This window comes from Neolamprologus multifasciatus, chromosome 16 (assembly GCF_963576455.1).
Source record: "Neolamprologus multifasciatus chromosome 16, fNeoMul1.2, whole genome shotgun sequence".
Classification (NCBI taxonomy): Eukaryota; Metazoa; Chordata; class Actinopteri; order Cichliformes; family Cichlidae; genus Neolamprologus; species Neolamprologus multifasciatus.
Window position 1 is genome coordinate 8,174,243 of NC_140454.1, and position 14,154 is coordinate 8,188,396.

A 14,154-nucleotide genomic window follows, 5' to 3' on the forward strand; every position below is an offset into this window, starting at 1 on the left:
TATGGGATTTCATTTTTGACTGCTTTTTGGATGCAGACCTAAACTTAGAAAAACACATCAAGACAATAACAAAATCAGCTTACTATCACCTCAAGAATATATCAAGGATAAAAGATCTGATGTCTCAACAGGACCTGGAAAAACTAGTCCATGCATTCATCTTTAGTAGGCTTGATTACTGTAACAGCATCTTTACAGGTCTACCTAAAAAATCAGTCAGACAACTACAGCTCATTCAGAACTCTGCTGCTCGAGTCCTCACTAAGACCAAAAAAGTGGACCACATCAGTCCAGCTCTGAGGTCTTTACACTGGCTGCCTGTCCGTCAGAGGATAGACTTTAAAGTTCGGATGCTGGTCTATAAAGCTCTGAATGGTTTAGGACCAAAATACATCAGTGACCTCCTGACCCAGTATGAACCTTCCAGATCCCTCAGGTCATCTGGATCCAGTCTTTTATCAGTTCCCAGAGTCAGAACCAGACACGGAGAAGCCGCATTCAGCTTTTATGCTCCTTATATCTGGAACAAACTCCCAGAAAGCCTCCGATCAGCTGAAACACTCAGTTTATTTAAATCCAGGTTGAAGACTCACCTGTTCTCAGCTGCATTTGAATAAAGCACCAAATCCACACTTAGGCTTAAATTTCAAAACTCACATTTTAATTACTGATTTTATCTACTGTTCTGATTTTATCTGTTTTGATTTTATATACTGTTTTGTTTGTTTGTTTGTTTGTTAATTAGTTAGTTTGTTTGCTTGTTTTAATCAATTTTAAATCATGCTTTTTATTTGTTTTTGTTTCTAATGTCTCTGTAAAGCACTTTGAATCACCTTGTTGTTGAATTGTGCTATACAAATAAACTTGCCTTGCCTTGCCTTGCCTTGCTGTAAGCACTCTACTGTTCAGTTTATGGGCATGGTCATTTATGCCCATAAACTCAACCTTGAAGCTAGCTTCCAAGTTCCCAACCTTATTATAACAACAGGAACCTAGGAGACCTTGAAGCTCACTTCAACTGTACTCACTGAGTGCAGTTGACATTAACTGAGCTAATGATATTTAGCTCAGTTATTGAGGTCTTTGTAATAATAATAATAATGGATTGGATTTATATAGCGCTTTTCAAGGCACCCAAAGCGCTTTACAATACCACTATTCATTCACTCTCGCATTCACACACTGGTGGAGGCAAGCTACAGTTGTAGCCACAGCTGCCCTGGGGCAGACTGACAGAAGCGAGGCTGCCATATCGCGCCATCGGCCCTTCTGGCCCACACCAGTAGGCGGTAGGTGAAGTGTCTTGCCCAACGACCAGGACAGAGAGCCCAGGGATCGAACCAGCAACCTTCCGGTTACAGATGCGGTTCCCAACCCCCTGAGCCACGGTCGCCCCATTGTGCCTAAATCTACAATTAGTCAATTTAAAATGTAATTTTTTAAAAAGCGAGAATTGCAATGAATGAAAGGGAACAAATGCATTTTTCAAAATATCAAACTGTTTCTTTGAACACAGCATAAAAATGGGAAACAGAGAAACACAGAATCATTTTTTCAAAAGGTTAACACAGATCTAAAACTCTCCCTGAACTGCACTCAGACTACTAGCTTGCTAATGTTATCCAATGCCTGTTTTTTCCCAGCTGCTTGGGTCTCCCTAATATTACGTGATTTGGAATTTATTACCAGAGTCACTGTAAGCTCATCTAAATTTTAAAAAGGAATTATATTTCTCACTGTGAAACAATTTATCTCTCTATCTTTTCTAAGTCTTTGCAGTTATATAATTAACCTTTCTTTGAAACCTTTTAGCTGAGGATCAACTGTGAAGGTTTTTAATGCTGCATTTACCTAGACTGGCAAACAGTCATATACAAGAAATGTATAAACTTTCCGGACTCCTGGTCCACCAAAGGCATTGTTCTTATTTTGTCTTCTTTCCCTGTGTAAGACGTCCAAAAGAAATTCTCTATGTGAGTGTATGTGTGTGTTTACAGATCCTCAGACGGTTGTTTGGGTTTGTGGGCAGAAACCAATGGGGGAACCATATCCTGCAGACTGCTAATGATGCGCAGCTCAGGAACCCATCAATTTTGACAGCATGATCATTACAGAGTTTTAGACAGTTTCTCATAATTAAAACGACGTGTAGGCGGTAATAATGTCAGCTAAGCACATGTGATGGTGTGAGCGGTGACACCAGAAAGCATTCCTCTGGTTACTGGATAAAAATTTTCTCTATACAGCACTCGATTAAATGCATGCATAAACATATGTTCCCTTATGCCTTGAGGTCACTCAGGACAAATGTGTAAATTTCATCTATAGTGCTCTAACAATTTTATTATAAAACCATCTGACTTTAAAACCAAAACAACAGTAGCAGGCCAATCATGACAGCAGGAGAGACAATTCCTATGAAAGGTACAAACTACAAATTCTCTTTTCACTGCGTTCCCTTCATCTACTCGTAGTACTGGAGTCAAAATCTGAGGTTCTAGATCTTGTGCTGAAATATAAACAAAATATACTAAGTTTTTAACCTGCAACGGTATACAAAAACAGGATATTCTGAATTATAGTTCACTTGCAAATTACTCCTAAATCTTTTTTAAAGGAACAATAAACAGAAAACTTTAAAAGAACTGAGGCTTCAGGTTATCTAGCAGTCTGTTCACATATGTTCAGATATGCACAGCATCGAATCTGACTGTTGCACACCACCTCACAGGTCTGGAGATCTGAGAGCTGGGCTGATATGAACCATTTTCCTGGTCTTAGTGAACTGCGGCTGTCTGATGAGAAATCTGCAAAGTAGCCGTGCCTGAAATAAAACACGATAACTGCTGATTTACTTTAGATGTTACACTTCGGGCCTGAGTCACTCAGGCTAGAGACTAGATGAAGATTTCGGACATGGCTCGTAGTTCTTTTCACAATGCAGATTTTTTTTTATAACTAAATTACTAAATTTTTACAAGACCATCCATGTTTTCTTCTTTCTGGGTTTGACATACTGTTGTACAAACTGTGTTGATAAATAGCTGCTAATAGCATTATTAGATGACTTATTACTTATTGAGGTACAAACTTGCAGAAGCCTCCTCTGATGTCACTGGAAGGAATATGAAATGTATAAAGGATTGACGACACCAGTCTGCTCCATTGCAGCCTTGATGCATTATGCTGCTAACCAAAGCTGCTGCCATGATAATTCTGGCTTTAAAGATCATTTTTCCTACCAGCTCTGATCTTCTAGTTAGAGTCTGACTCTCTGACTTCATGCTATTGCCACCCTGAGCTTGGCCGACCTTTAAAAAGCCCTCAGCAGTCATGGTGGTCTTATCTCAGGGACTCTCCAGAGCTGCACAAGTTCAACAGATATTAAATCAAAAACAACATCCCTCCCTTTGTCGGGGCTGCCGTCCAGTCTGCCTGTTTGAAGCCCCCCTCCCCCCAGCACCGTGGTACTAAGCTTCTGAACCAGTTCAAAGCTCATCAATCAATCCAGGAGATGGTCATAAAGGTGAGTGGATGGGGAAATGTAACAATTCAGGAAACTGGAGCCACAAATCCAAACCGGCTGAATAAAGCGATTGGAGTTGCTGTTGTTTATCATTCTGATCAACTATCTGCTGGCCTGACTCCATGTCTCTACTCTGTTTATCAGACTATCCACATGCTGGACAACTGACAATGAAGACAGAAATTTATTTTTTTTGTAATATCTTGACTATATTGACTACAAAACAGAAAAAAAGATCAACAGACCCATTAATAACTAAAACAGCTATAAGCTCAGGCCCTAACTTAAAAAAAATACTGTAGTCAGATTGTATTTGGGTACTGATACTGGCCTTACATGCAGATCCAGAGTTGTTCTGGTGTTTATAAATGGCTGCCCGCCATGTAAAAGCCAGTCTCTCTCCAGCCTATCAGTTAGTCAGACTGGGCGTTGTCTCACTAGATGAGCACCAGACCTTTGTGTCTGTTGCTCATCTCTGTGTCAATGACTTATTTCAGACCTTTTGGGCTGGAGGTCGCTCCTTGGTCACACTGAGGGTTAAGTATATTTTTAGGCCCAAGGATGGGTGTGGCAGTACATGCAGAGGACTCTGTGGTCTCAGATGCACCTCCCAGTCTTGCATATGGAAGAGATTATTCCATTTCTGAGTTTCACTCTAAATGAGACTTGACTTTCCGATCCTCGAGTCACAGCACGGAGTGCACAATAGGCTTCTGTAAGGTGCAGAGGTAAGGTGGGATCAAAAGAAAAGTGAAATTAAAAGGCTTAAACGCTGCCTAAAGGGAACATAAATCACCTTAATTACACACCTAAAGTCAACACAAAGATTTCCAACCAAAATTCACCAGTCTTTAGGACACAGACAGCTGAAAGCCTTCACTTTCTGAAAGTCATCAAGAAAGACAGGACACTGCAATTTGCCTTATACTGGGGGGAAAAAAAGGCACTCACCTTCTGGCAGGACACAGAGAAGGTTTCGGCGCACGTTTAGCTCGCGCAGAGCTTTGAGTCTGCCGATGTGACGAGGAAGAGCTGTGATCTCGTTGCAGCTGATGTCCTGCAGAGGACAAAAACAGAAACGAGGGGAGTGAGCGGTTAATATTTATGATTAGTAATTGTTTGAAATGCTCTCGGCAGCACGGGAGCACACATCACAGCTGAGCAGATGGTGCAAAGTCGAGCTGGGTTTTCATGCTGAGAGGACGCTGCTGGAAAGTTAATAAGCAATAAGACTTTAAAACCATATCACACACATATACAGAGTCCAAGTATAAAGAAGAGGTGAGAGCAGTGATGTAGTTGCCTGAGCACAGAGAATTAAACTCATACTGACAAGAAGTGAAATAACAGTAAGCAATGGGAAGCTTCCAGGTTCTGAGTTATCTCAGATTTGTTTGAGCAGACAGTAGCTGCTTTTAGCTGAAGTGAAGGACACTTCTGACTGACATATGAAGGAGTGGGAATCAATTAGAAGAGACAATGTGCGATGAGCTAATCACTTTATATGTGGGCGGGGCTTTAGTTTAGAGTCAGGCTTGGCTCACGACACTTTAGCTTATTTCATTTTCACCCTAAAAAGACTTAAAGTGATGATGTGCCTCGATTGTCCTGCTGCTGACCAGAACTAGACCAGGATGAGGACTCTGTCATTCTCATTAGCCTCTGCTCCCTGCACAGGAGTGCTAACAAGCAATGTGATTGTTTTGCCTGCCAGCAATATTCCATGTAAAGAGCTAAAACAGCATCATTGTGGCATACTGACTCTCCTCTGAAACAAAACGGACAGTGTAATGGGTCATGAAAACATCTTCCTCATCACAATGCTAACACCATAGGCAGCAATCTGCCAGTGCTGCCATCTGCTGATTCCTTGTTTGCACAGCTCTGTCAGTCCTTGTAAAAATTCACAAGTTTGACCCAATCAGATCAGGTCGGTCAGCATCACGCACATTGTGAATGAGCTAATCACAGCACACCACCACCACTGGATAAAGTGAAATATCCCGCAGATCACTATCAGTTGTATATATTATACAGCACTTTATTGTGAGACTTGTTTGATTTAGAATAAGAGATGCTGTTGTGGAGGAAAAAGTAAAAAATAAATGTCTTATTATGAGTTTAAGAAGAAAATTCGATTTCATTTCTTCTGCTTATCCAAGGCAGGGTCAGGGAGCAGCACTCTAAGCAGAGAAGGCAAAACCTCCCTCTCTCCAGCTTGTCAGGGAGAACAACAGAGAGATATAATCTCTCCATCATGTCCTGGTTCTACCCCAGGGCCTCAACCTAGGAGGCATCCTAGTCAGATCCATGAACCACGTCAGCTGGCTTGTTTTGATGTGTGGAGTAGCGACTCTACTCGGAGCCACTCACGAATAAATGAACTCCTCAGCCTTTCTCTAACAGACAGCCCAGCAACCCTTCAGATTTTGCTGCCTGTATCCATGATCTCGTTCTTTCATTCACTACTCCGAGCTTGTGACTGTAGGTGAGGGTAGGGACGTAGATCAACTGGTAAATCAACAGCTTCAGTTCTCCTCACCACAACAGAACAGTACAGCATCTGCAGCCAATGTCCCAATCCATCTGTCGATCTCCTGCTCTGCTCTCCCCTCAGTTGTGAACAAGACCCCGAGATACTTAAACTCCTCTCTGACCCTGAGTGGGCACTACTCGGGGGCACAGAATCGACGATCTGATCTGATTTGTATCTTTTCTTCTGAAAGATCAGAATGAGCCAAGGAAATATAAAAAGAGAGTGACGACGTATGTCCCTAAATTTCATGTGACACATAAAGCTTACTGAAGAAGGGCTAAAAACATAAGCCATAAATCCTCTCCAGACTGGGATAAAAGCAGTGAGCAGCACAACTGGAGCATAAGATATTCACATACAGACAAAGAAACAAAAAAATAGAAATATTATTACTCACTCCTGAGTGCCACAGGAATAAACCAACACAGTGACACAAGTGGTAAAACAGCCTTACCAGCTCCATGAGGCTCTGCAGTTGTCCAATGGTCTCGGGCAGGCTGACCAGCTTGTTGTTGCTGGCGTTGAGGACTCTCAGAGGTAAACCACACAGGCAGGCCGGCAGGGAGCCCAGCTGGTTACGACTGCAAACACAAACATCATTCAGTCGAGGGGATCACTCGTGCTCATGTGGTTTTTTTCTTTATAATAAAAAAAGAATAAAAACAGTAAAAGCCATTCCTTTTACATTGGACTACAGGTGAACTATAAGCTGATAAGCTGATCATGACGCAATTATAACTTTGTTTCTAAACATTTATGTTCCACACGGCCCAGTGGGATGTGACTGAAAGGGAGAAGAGCTACATGAATATTTTACCACCAAATCATTCAGCGCGTTATTAAGATTTCAGATGGAGAGTTAACGATGAATGCAGGGAAGAATTCCTCACTCCCGAGTCTGTTTATGTTGCCGTTTGCACCTTACAGCAACCTCAGGAAGAAATAAACATGTCACAGCAATGTTTCCTTTTTACCACACACACACACACACACAAATATGAAAACAAAGATGTCTTTTTACTATTTTTACTAGAGGAGACACACTGCAGGAAACGCTGTACAGAGGAAGTTACGCTATGGATGGGCAACAGTCTATTGTCTTAGGGTCTTTTTTTTTTTTTTTTTTACCTTCATCTCTCTTTTCTAAACAGGACCACTTTTGGATTAACTTTACTCAACTTTTACCAGACCAAAGCTAGCAGGGGTATTGTACTCATGCTCTACACTGTGGGTGCCTGACTGACCTGAAGGGAGTTGTCCCATCTAGTGCAAATAACAGATTACACGTGTCTAATAAAATCTGTAGTGTCCAAGCTGGAAGGCCAGCTACAGGGAAGGCAATACAGTATATGAAATTTCCAGGAAATCCCAAAAAATACAACAGATGCCGCTCCTCCTTTTGAAGCCGTCCTTCATTAGTCACACACACACACACACACGCACACACGCACGCATTTTCACCACAAGACTGCGAAACCCCGTCTGACTCGGGGTTCTGAAAATAGCAATCAGGAAACATACAGTATAAATGAGTTTATGCAGCTGTCCCCACACGTACTCCGACACTGAAGAACAAAAAGTTACACTTTAATACTATGATGTTGCAAAAGCTCCAGAGGTGGAACAGCCTGACATCCTCTCTGCAGACTGGGTGTGGTACAAGTAGCTACAGTATATTTTAATGGAACAGGTTAATTACACAAATAACTATTAATTCAAATATGCATAGTATGTAATAGTATAACAGAGCACATCTCAGTAATGAAACAGATTCCAAATAATAATCCAAACACACTAATTCCACCCACCCAGAAATAAGATCCACACTCTTTGAAGATACTCTTAAATATCTAGAGTCGCTCTGTGCAGCTATATGTTGGCACAGTAGTGCTCTGAGCTACCCTTACTGTCCAACCCTAGGTCCACCCTTACTACTTCTATAGGAAATAAGAGGTTAAGCAGCAGCCAGGTGCTGATGATCAAATAGACTTGACTCATCAGCACCTTTCAGGACCTCTATAAAAGCAGAAATGCTAGCAGTTTGCTGGTGTGGAGCCTTCATGTGTGCATTAACAACATGTCCCAATCGTCCCATGAGTGGATGTCCCAGCAAATTCACCCCAAGGTCAGACAATGCAATTTTCAGAGAAACAAAACCCTAAAAGCTACATCTCAGACTCTACTGGCCTCAGTTAGCATGTTAAATGTTAAAGTTCAAGACAGCATACTTAGACAAAGACCCTCCCCTCTCCCTCTAAATAAAACAAACAAACAAACAAAAAGAAAAACATGGCAGCACAGCTAGCTTCACAAAGTTGCATTAGAACAAACCACAAAACCTCTGTAACAATGTCCTTTGGACAGACAGGACAAAAGTGAAATGAGATGTTTGGCCACAATGCACAGTGTCACTTTTGCTGAAAATAAAACACAACATAGTGGCATAAATACCTTATGCCAGCTGTCTAGCACGGTGGTGGTGGCATGATGATTTGGGCTTGTTTTGCATCCACAGGATCTGGACACCTCACAGTTATTGCACTGATCATAAACTCATCTTTATACTAAATTATTATGCAGTCAAATGTAGGGCTGCTCGATTATGGCAAAAATGATAATCACGATTATTTTCACTGAAATTGAGATCTTGATTATTTGACGATATTTATTTAACAATAACAATGTATTGAATAATGACTTTAAAAAATAATATAAAATAGTGTGCAAATACTGATAACAGTGCAAATGTTTGCAATATAAGAAATAAATGAAAAATGTAAACATCTATGTTTAGTGAACTTTGCAGTGTTGCTCTGTGGTGCAGCTATGACACCGTAGCAAAGTTTACGCACTATGTCTACTTGATCCACGTCTGACTCCGCGAACCCATAATGTTTCCACACCACTGAAGGTTTTTTTTAACTCTCTTTTCAACCAACGGCAGTCACTCTCCTCTCCAAATAACTTCTGCTTAGCTTTCCGAGCTTCCCTCGGGTCCTCTTAATTGTTGTGAGGCGAGTTCGAAATGCAGAGAGGTGCGCTCGATTTGCCACACGGAGCAGCGCGAGAGTAAAGCACGAGGGAGGTGCTAATAATCGGCTCAGTCATTTTTAATGATCGTTGAAAGCCCAGATCGTAATCGAGATGAAAATTCGATTAATTGAGCAGCCCTAGTCAAATGTGAGGCTATCTGTCTGACAGCAAAAATGGGTTGTGCAAAAGGACAATGATCTCAAAAACACCAGATCACCAAATCTACAAAGGAATGTTTGAAAAAGAAAAGAACTGTTGCCATGGCCTTCAAAGGAAAATACTTTGGCAGAATCTTAAAGGAGCTGTTTGCAACCTAAATGTAAAGTAATAGTGGGCAACTATGTGAGAGACAAAAAATGATTACTTTAAGTTATCTAAGGAGCTTGGAAAGAAAAGAGACTTAACTTCTTGAAGTTTCTTGAAGACTTTTCACCTTTCATCCAAGAAGCGTCTTCAGTTCCTAAAACTTTAATTGCTTTAAGTTACTGCTTCTAATGGAGCTTCTATGGGTCCTGAATAATATGATTTACCTAGCTTTTTATAGGATTGTAAAATATCCAGTGAAATTTGTGTTTCACATGTAAATGTGTAACACAATGAACAAAGCTATATTATATTGTTTAGGATGTTTAAATGAATTAAACGACGAATTACATGCAATGTGGCAGATGCACATCATCAGCTATATTTTCCCTTTAATTTCATATAAACTCAAGACCGGATAAAACCAGATATTTTTCCCCGTAACTAGGACAACTGAAGAAAAGCACCACTAGCAGGACTGTTCTCCTTTTACATGTTGTAAACATTGTGAGGAAAGAGGGCACACAAAATATTTGCAGCTGTGTGGTCCATATTTGGGATTTGTTTTCAACACCCTAGCAAAGTCAATCTTTTTGAATGCATATTTGTGGTCTGGACTAACGGCACTCAAAATAATCACAATGTTATAATGTTATAATGTTATGTTTTACAAAAACTGACATTTTCAAATTTTAGGGAGGAAAAAATACATAATCACAAACAAGTCTTACTTTTTGAAACATACTAACAAGCTCCTTGAGTTGTAAAAAATAAAAGCACTTATGAGTAAACAAAAATTAACGCTCACAGAGGTCTGTGTTTCAGATTTGCCAGCGAGCTTCTGGACTTTAAAGACACTAAAAATATCCTGGAGAGGAAGCAGAGTGTCCATCCTATTCGTCTGTGTGTGTATTAAAGCCTAAATGTGATATTACACTTCCTTTCTGCAACCAAGACTTGCTCCAGTGTTTAAAAATAGTCAACACAGACATACTTCTGGTACTTCAGTCTTTGCAGTCTGGTTGTTTACTGAGCAGATCGACATTCAAATCATATCATCAGTTCATTTTTTATTACGTTAAGTTACTAATGTACTCAGTGACAGCACAATGACTGGCAAAGCAGCACAATGTTCCACACTGCTACTAATGGGCTTTTCCAAGAATTTTTACTTTAAAGTCGTAGCTTTACAAAGGCTGCACTGGAGCAACGGCAAAAAAAAGAAAGAAAAGAAAACAAAGTAAGAATAAAAGTTACATTTAAAAAAATCAAACTGTATTCACAGTCTCTTTGTAATGTTGTGCATTGTACTGGGAGACATACACCCCAAAAAACAACAAGATGATGATGGGAGAGGGTGGGGGAGTGTGACAGCGTGGGAAAAGTGTGGTTTAAGAAAACTGCTTTCTTCCAATTCTTTCAGGATGATGTCAAGTTGCAGGAACTTCAAAACAAAGCACAAAGCTTTCAAACTTACACAACACACCTGCAAACAGCTTGTTTTCTGCACCTGAGGTAAGGTGTGAGTCGGGGTTGAAGTGGTTGAAATGTTAAGACTGCATTGCAGGAGGCAGAGAGCTGGTGTTGTAAGCCACCACCTCTGTTCCCTTCTTGCCTCGGGTGACCTCAGTAGGTCACATGATAGGCTGGGGAAAGGTAAAATGTCTATGACAAAATATCTCTGAAAATCTGTGAGACACTGTTTGACTTATCTCTGTTGCGCGACCTCCTGTCAGAGGAGTGGTACAGTGGAGCAGGGCTGTTACGTTACCACAAAGAAATGTCCCCATGCTACACTGTGATGAAGACAAAACTTTGCTTTATTTAATGTTACATTGTTATAGAAGAACAGAGATAAGACAAAAAATGGCTACTGTGGGTTTTGACATTGATAACAATATAAGACCTGTAAGGTATGGTCTACTCTGGAAAAAAAGAGCTAAAGTAGTTATTGAACAAAGAATAATTCATAGTGAGGTTGTTTTTAAAAACACTGTCGCTGATCTGAGGAGGATGAAAACAACTGGACAACCTTCCCTGGAATCTTTTATGTATATCAGGGCTCACAAAATCGCTAGCGATTTTTCCAGTCAGGCTACTAAAATCTATCTCATCCCTGCCCGTCGGGCTATCATAGGAAGGAAAAATATGTCAGTGCTTTTGCATTCCTTCGCAAACGTAGCTGGGTAATTATGTCATTGGCATCGATGAGCCTCTTTCAATATGTCACGTATTGAAATCGCGTTTGAATTTGTGCTTGTTTTTTGCTTTCACTTTCATTTCGCGATCGCACAAACTGTGTATAAAGAGCGGCAATACTGATTGGTGAGTGACAATTAATGGAGGTGAAATGGAGAGCAATGCACAGGAAGAGAAAGCTGATGAAGGAGATGCTATGCCCTCAACGTCAAGTGGCATTTTCTCATCTGTGACTTCAGTGGAAATTTCAGATTCAGAATCTGACACAGACTGAGTTCTTACAAGTTCACAGAAACTTCTGTTCAATTACAACCAAATATTTGAGTTGATGATTGTAATTTTTATACAGTTGTTGTAATTTGTGTTTTAACAATTTTTTTGATTTATGTTTTGTTTCATTTACAATATTATACAATAAAAAAATATCTTATTTTTTATTTGGGCTACTTAAATTTATTTTGGGCTACCAAAATCTGAAGAATGCCTGCCCAAAGGGCTACCAGGAATTTTGAAATTTTGCGGGATGCGGGATGCTTTGAGGGATGCTTTGTATGTGTTTTGATGTAAACTCCGATGTATTTTGTCAATAAAAGGCATTAAAAAAAAAAGGGAAAAAAAGGTCTCACAGCCGTTTGAACCTTATGCCATGCTCCAGATACCTCGGAACTTGGGAGGGTCGTTAAGGCTGGGTATCGATTTTGATTTCTATACTCGATTCGATTCCGATCCACAAGGTCCTGATTTTATTCAATTTTGACTCAGACAGTCAGAAATATTATAATTCTGATCATTTATGAGTACATATCCATATTTTTATATCTATGTATAAAAACAAAGCTGACACTTGTGAGAGGTGCAAGCGTCACAGCAGATGCCTTTGTGTTAAAATAACTGAGGATAAAACACAGAAAAACATGAAGATTTTTCTTCCCTGGCTTTTTATAGCAGATAACCTAAAAATATTTTGCAGTAGATCAAAAACTGAAGAAAACCATGACTCAACATATGAACATTACCTGATGCTGCTGACGTGAAGCAGAGCAAAGTTACAGAAGTTTAATTAGAGACACAGCTAAGTGTTTTGAATGATTTTAAAAAGTTTATATTTCTTCGGTATTGAACAGCAGAAATGAGGCTTTCTTGTTAGAGGTAATTTTAAAAAAAAACAAACAAAAGAAAAACAACGACTGACACCACCTTCGCCCATGTGACGACTCATATGACAGAGGGTAGGGCTGTGCGATATGACGAAAATCTCATATCCCGATATGAGACATTTATCGTCCTGACAACGATATAAATCACAAAAATGTAATATTTTCTGTAAATTCTGTTAATCTTGGGCAACTCAACTTGTGTGAATTTTTTACAGCTGGGCGTCTTTTACCTGCATTCGAGTGTTTTAACCGATGCATGACACTATACGTTTTTAGTAGGGGTGCAACGATACACAAAATTCACGGTTTGGTTTGATACTTTGGTGTCACGGTTTGATATTTTTTCGATACAAAAAATGTTCATGCCTTTTTAATTTGTCATTTATTTTAAATTATAAATATATATTTTAAGTAAAAAGTACAGTTTTTATATTTAATGTTGCTGAAACAACAAAGTAATAAAAAAAAAAATCTATCTGATCGAGAAATCACTCATCTTTGGAAAAGAGAGTTTATTACAGAGAAATGGCTCTTTCCAAAATAAAAGCTATACTATACGCTTCTTCTGGGCTATATTCTCAGCAGCATATTAAACATATCAGGTCCCCATAAGGAGAATCATGTGCTAACGGCTGTCTAAATGACTCAGGTAAAGTTTGTAGCATGCGTGCTTGTTGTTTTTGTCTGCTTCCACTTGTCTTTGCACTAGGATGGTGTCGGCGTAAATGTGCAGTCATATTCGTTGTGTTCCCACTAGTGCTGTCAGCATTAATCTCGTTAACGCCACAACACGGCAAATCTCCGTTAGCGAGTTACCGCGGCTCACGCCGTGTGTGGGGCTGGACAGCGTCAACACGTTAACGAGCTAACTGCGCTAACGCAGTAGTTCCCACCAATGTAATTGAGCATTGCGTGGCACATCCGACATACTGTTTTACTTTTGTCCATCAGGGTCATACTTCACATGAAAACCAAAATAGTTCCAAACGCCAGATCTGAATGAGGGTGGGGGAGGTTCAATTTGCCATGTTACAACGAGCTTAACTTCTGTCTCGCTAGCTTGCGCTGCGCTCAGTGAATCTGCACTCGACAGTGCAGCCTAGGCGGAGTAGTCGAGCGCAGATCCACTGAGCTCTCAACACCAACAGCATCGTCAGAAGAAAAGTTGATAAAAATAAATAAAATTTTGTATTGTTCGATACATATACGTACCGAACTGAAAGCACTGTATCAAACAGTTCAATACCGATACGAGTATTGTTGCACCCCTAGTTTTTAGATATAAGTTGTAACGGCCACCATTTTCTTTCAAAGTTTGAGTCTAAGGTTTATTTTTTAGCACCTGACGGCTCTTTTTTTTCTTCTCATTTGTAAACTCTTGCATACTCAACGTGATTCAG

The 14,154-nt window shown here is 40.0% G+C and overlaps 1 protein-coding gene across 7 annotated transcripts in view; it reads right to left on the reverse strand.

Annotated features, from left to right (window-relative positions):
- The window catches only part of lrch1 (leucine-rich repeats and calponin homology (CH) domain containing 1), a 98,361-nt gene that overhangs the window by 48,882 nt on the left and 35,325 nt on the right, over positions 1 to 14,154 (reverse strand). For all 7 annotated transcript variants that reach the window (XM_085134681.1, XM_085134683.1, XM_085134678.1 and 4 more), the window contains exons 3-4: positions 6,517 to 6,643; positions 4,478 to 4,583 (exon numbers count right to left, since the gene is read on the reverse strand). In XM_085134681.1, the coding sequence (XP_084990807.1) occupies positions 4,478 to 4,583; positions 6,517 to 6,643 (233 nt within the window). The remainder of the gene's footprint in view (positions 1 to 4,477; positions 4,584 to 6,516; positions 6,644 to 14,154) is intronic.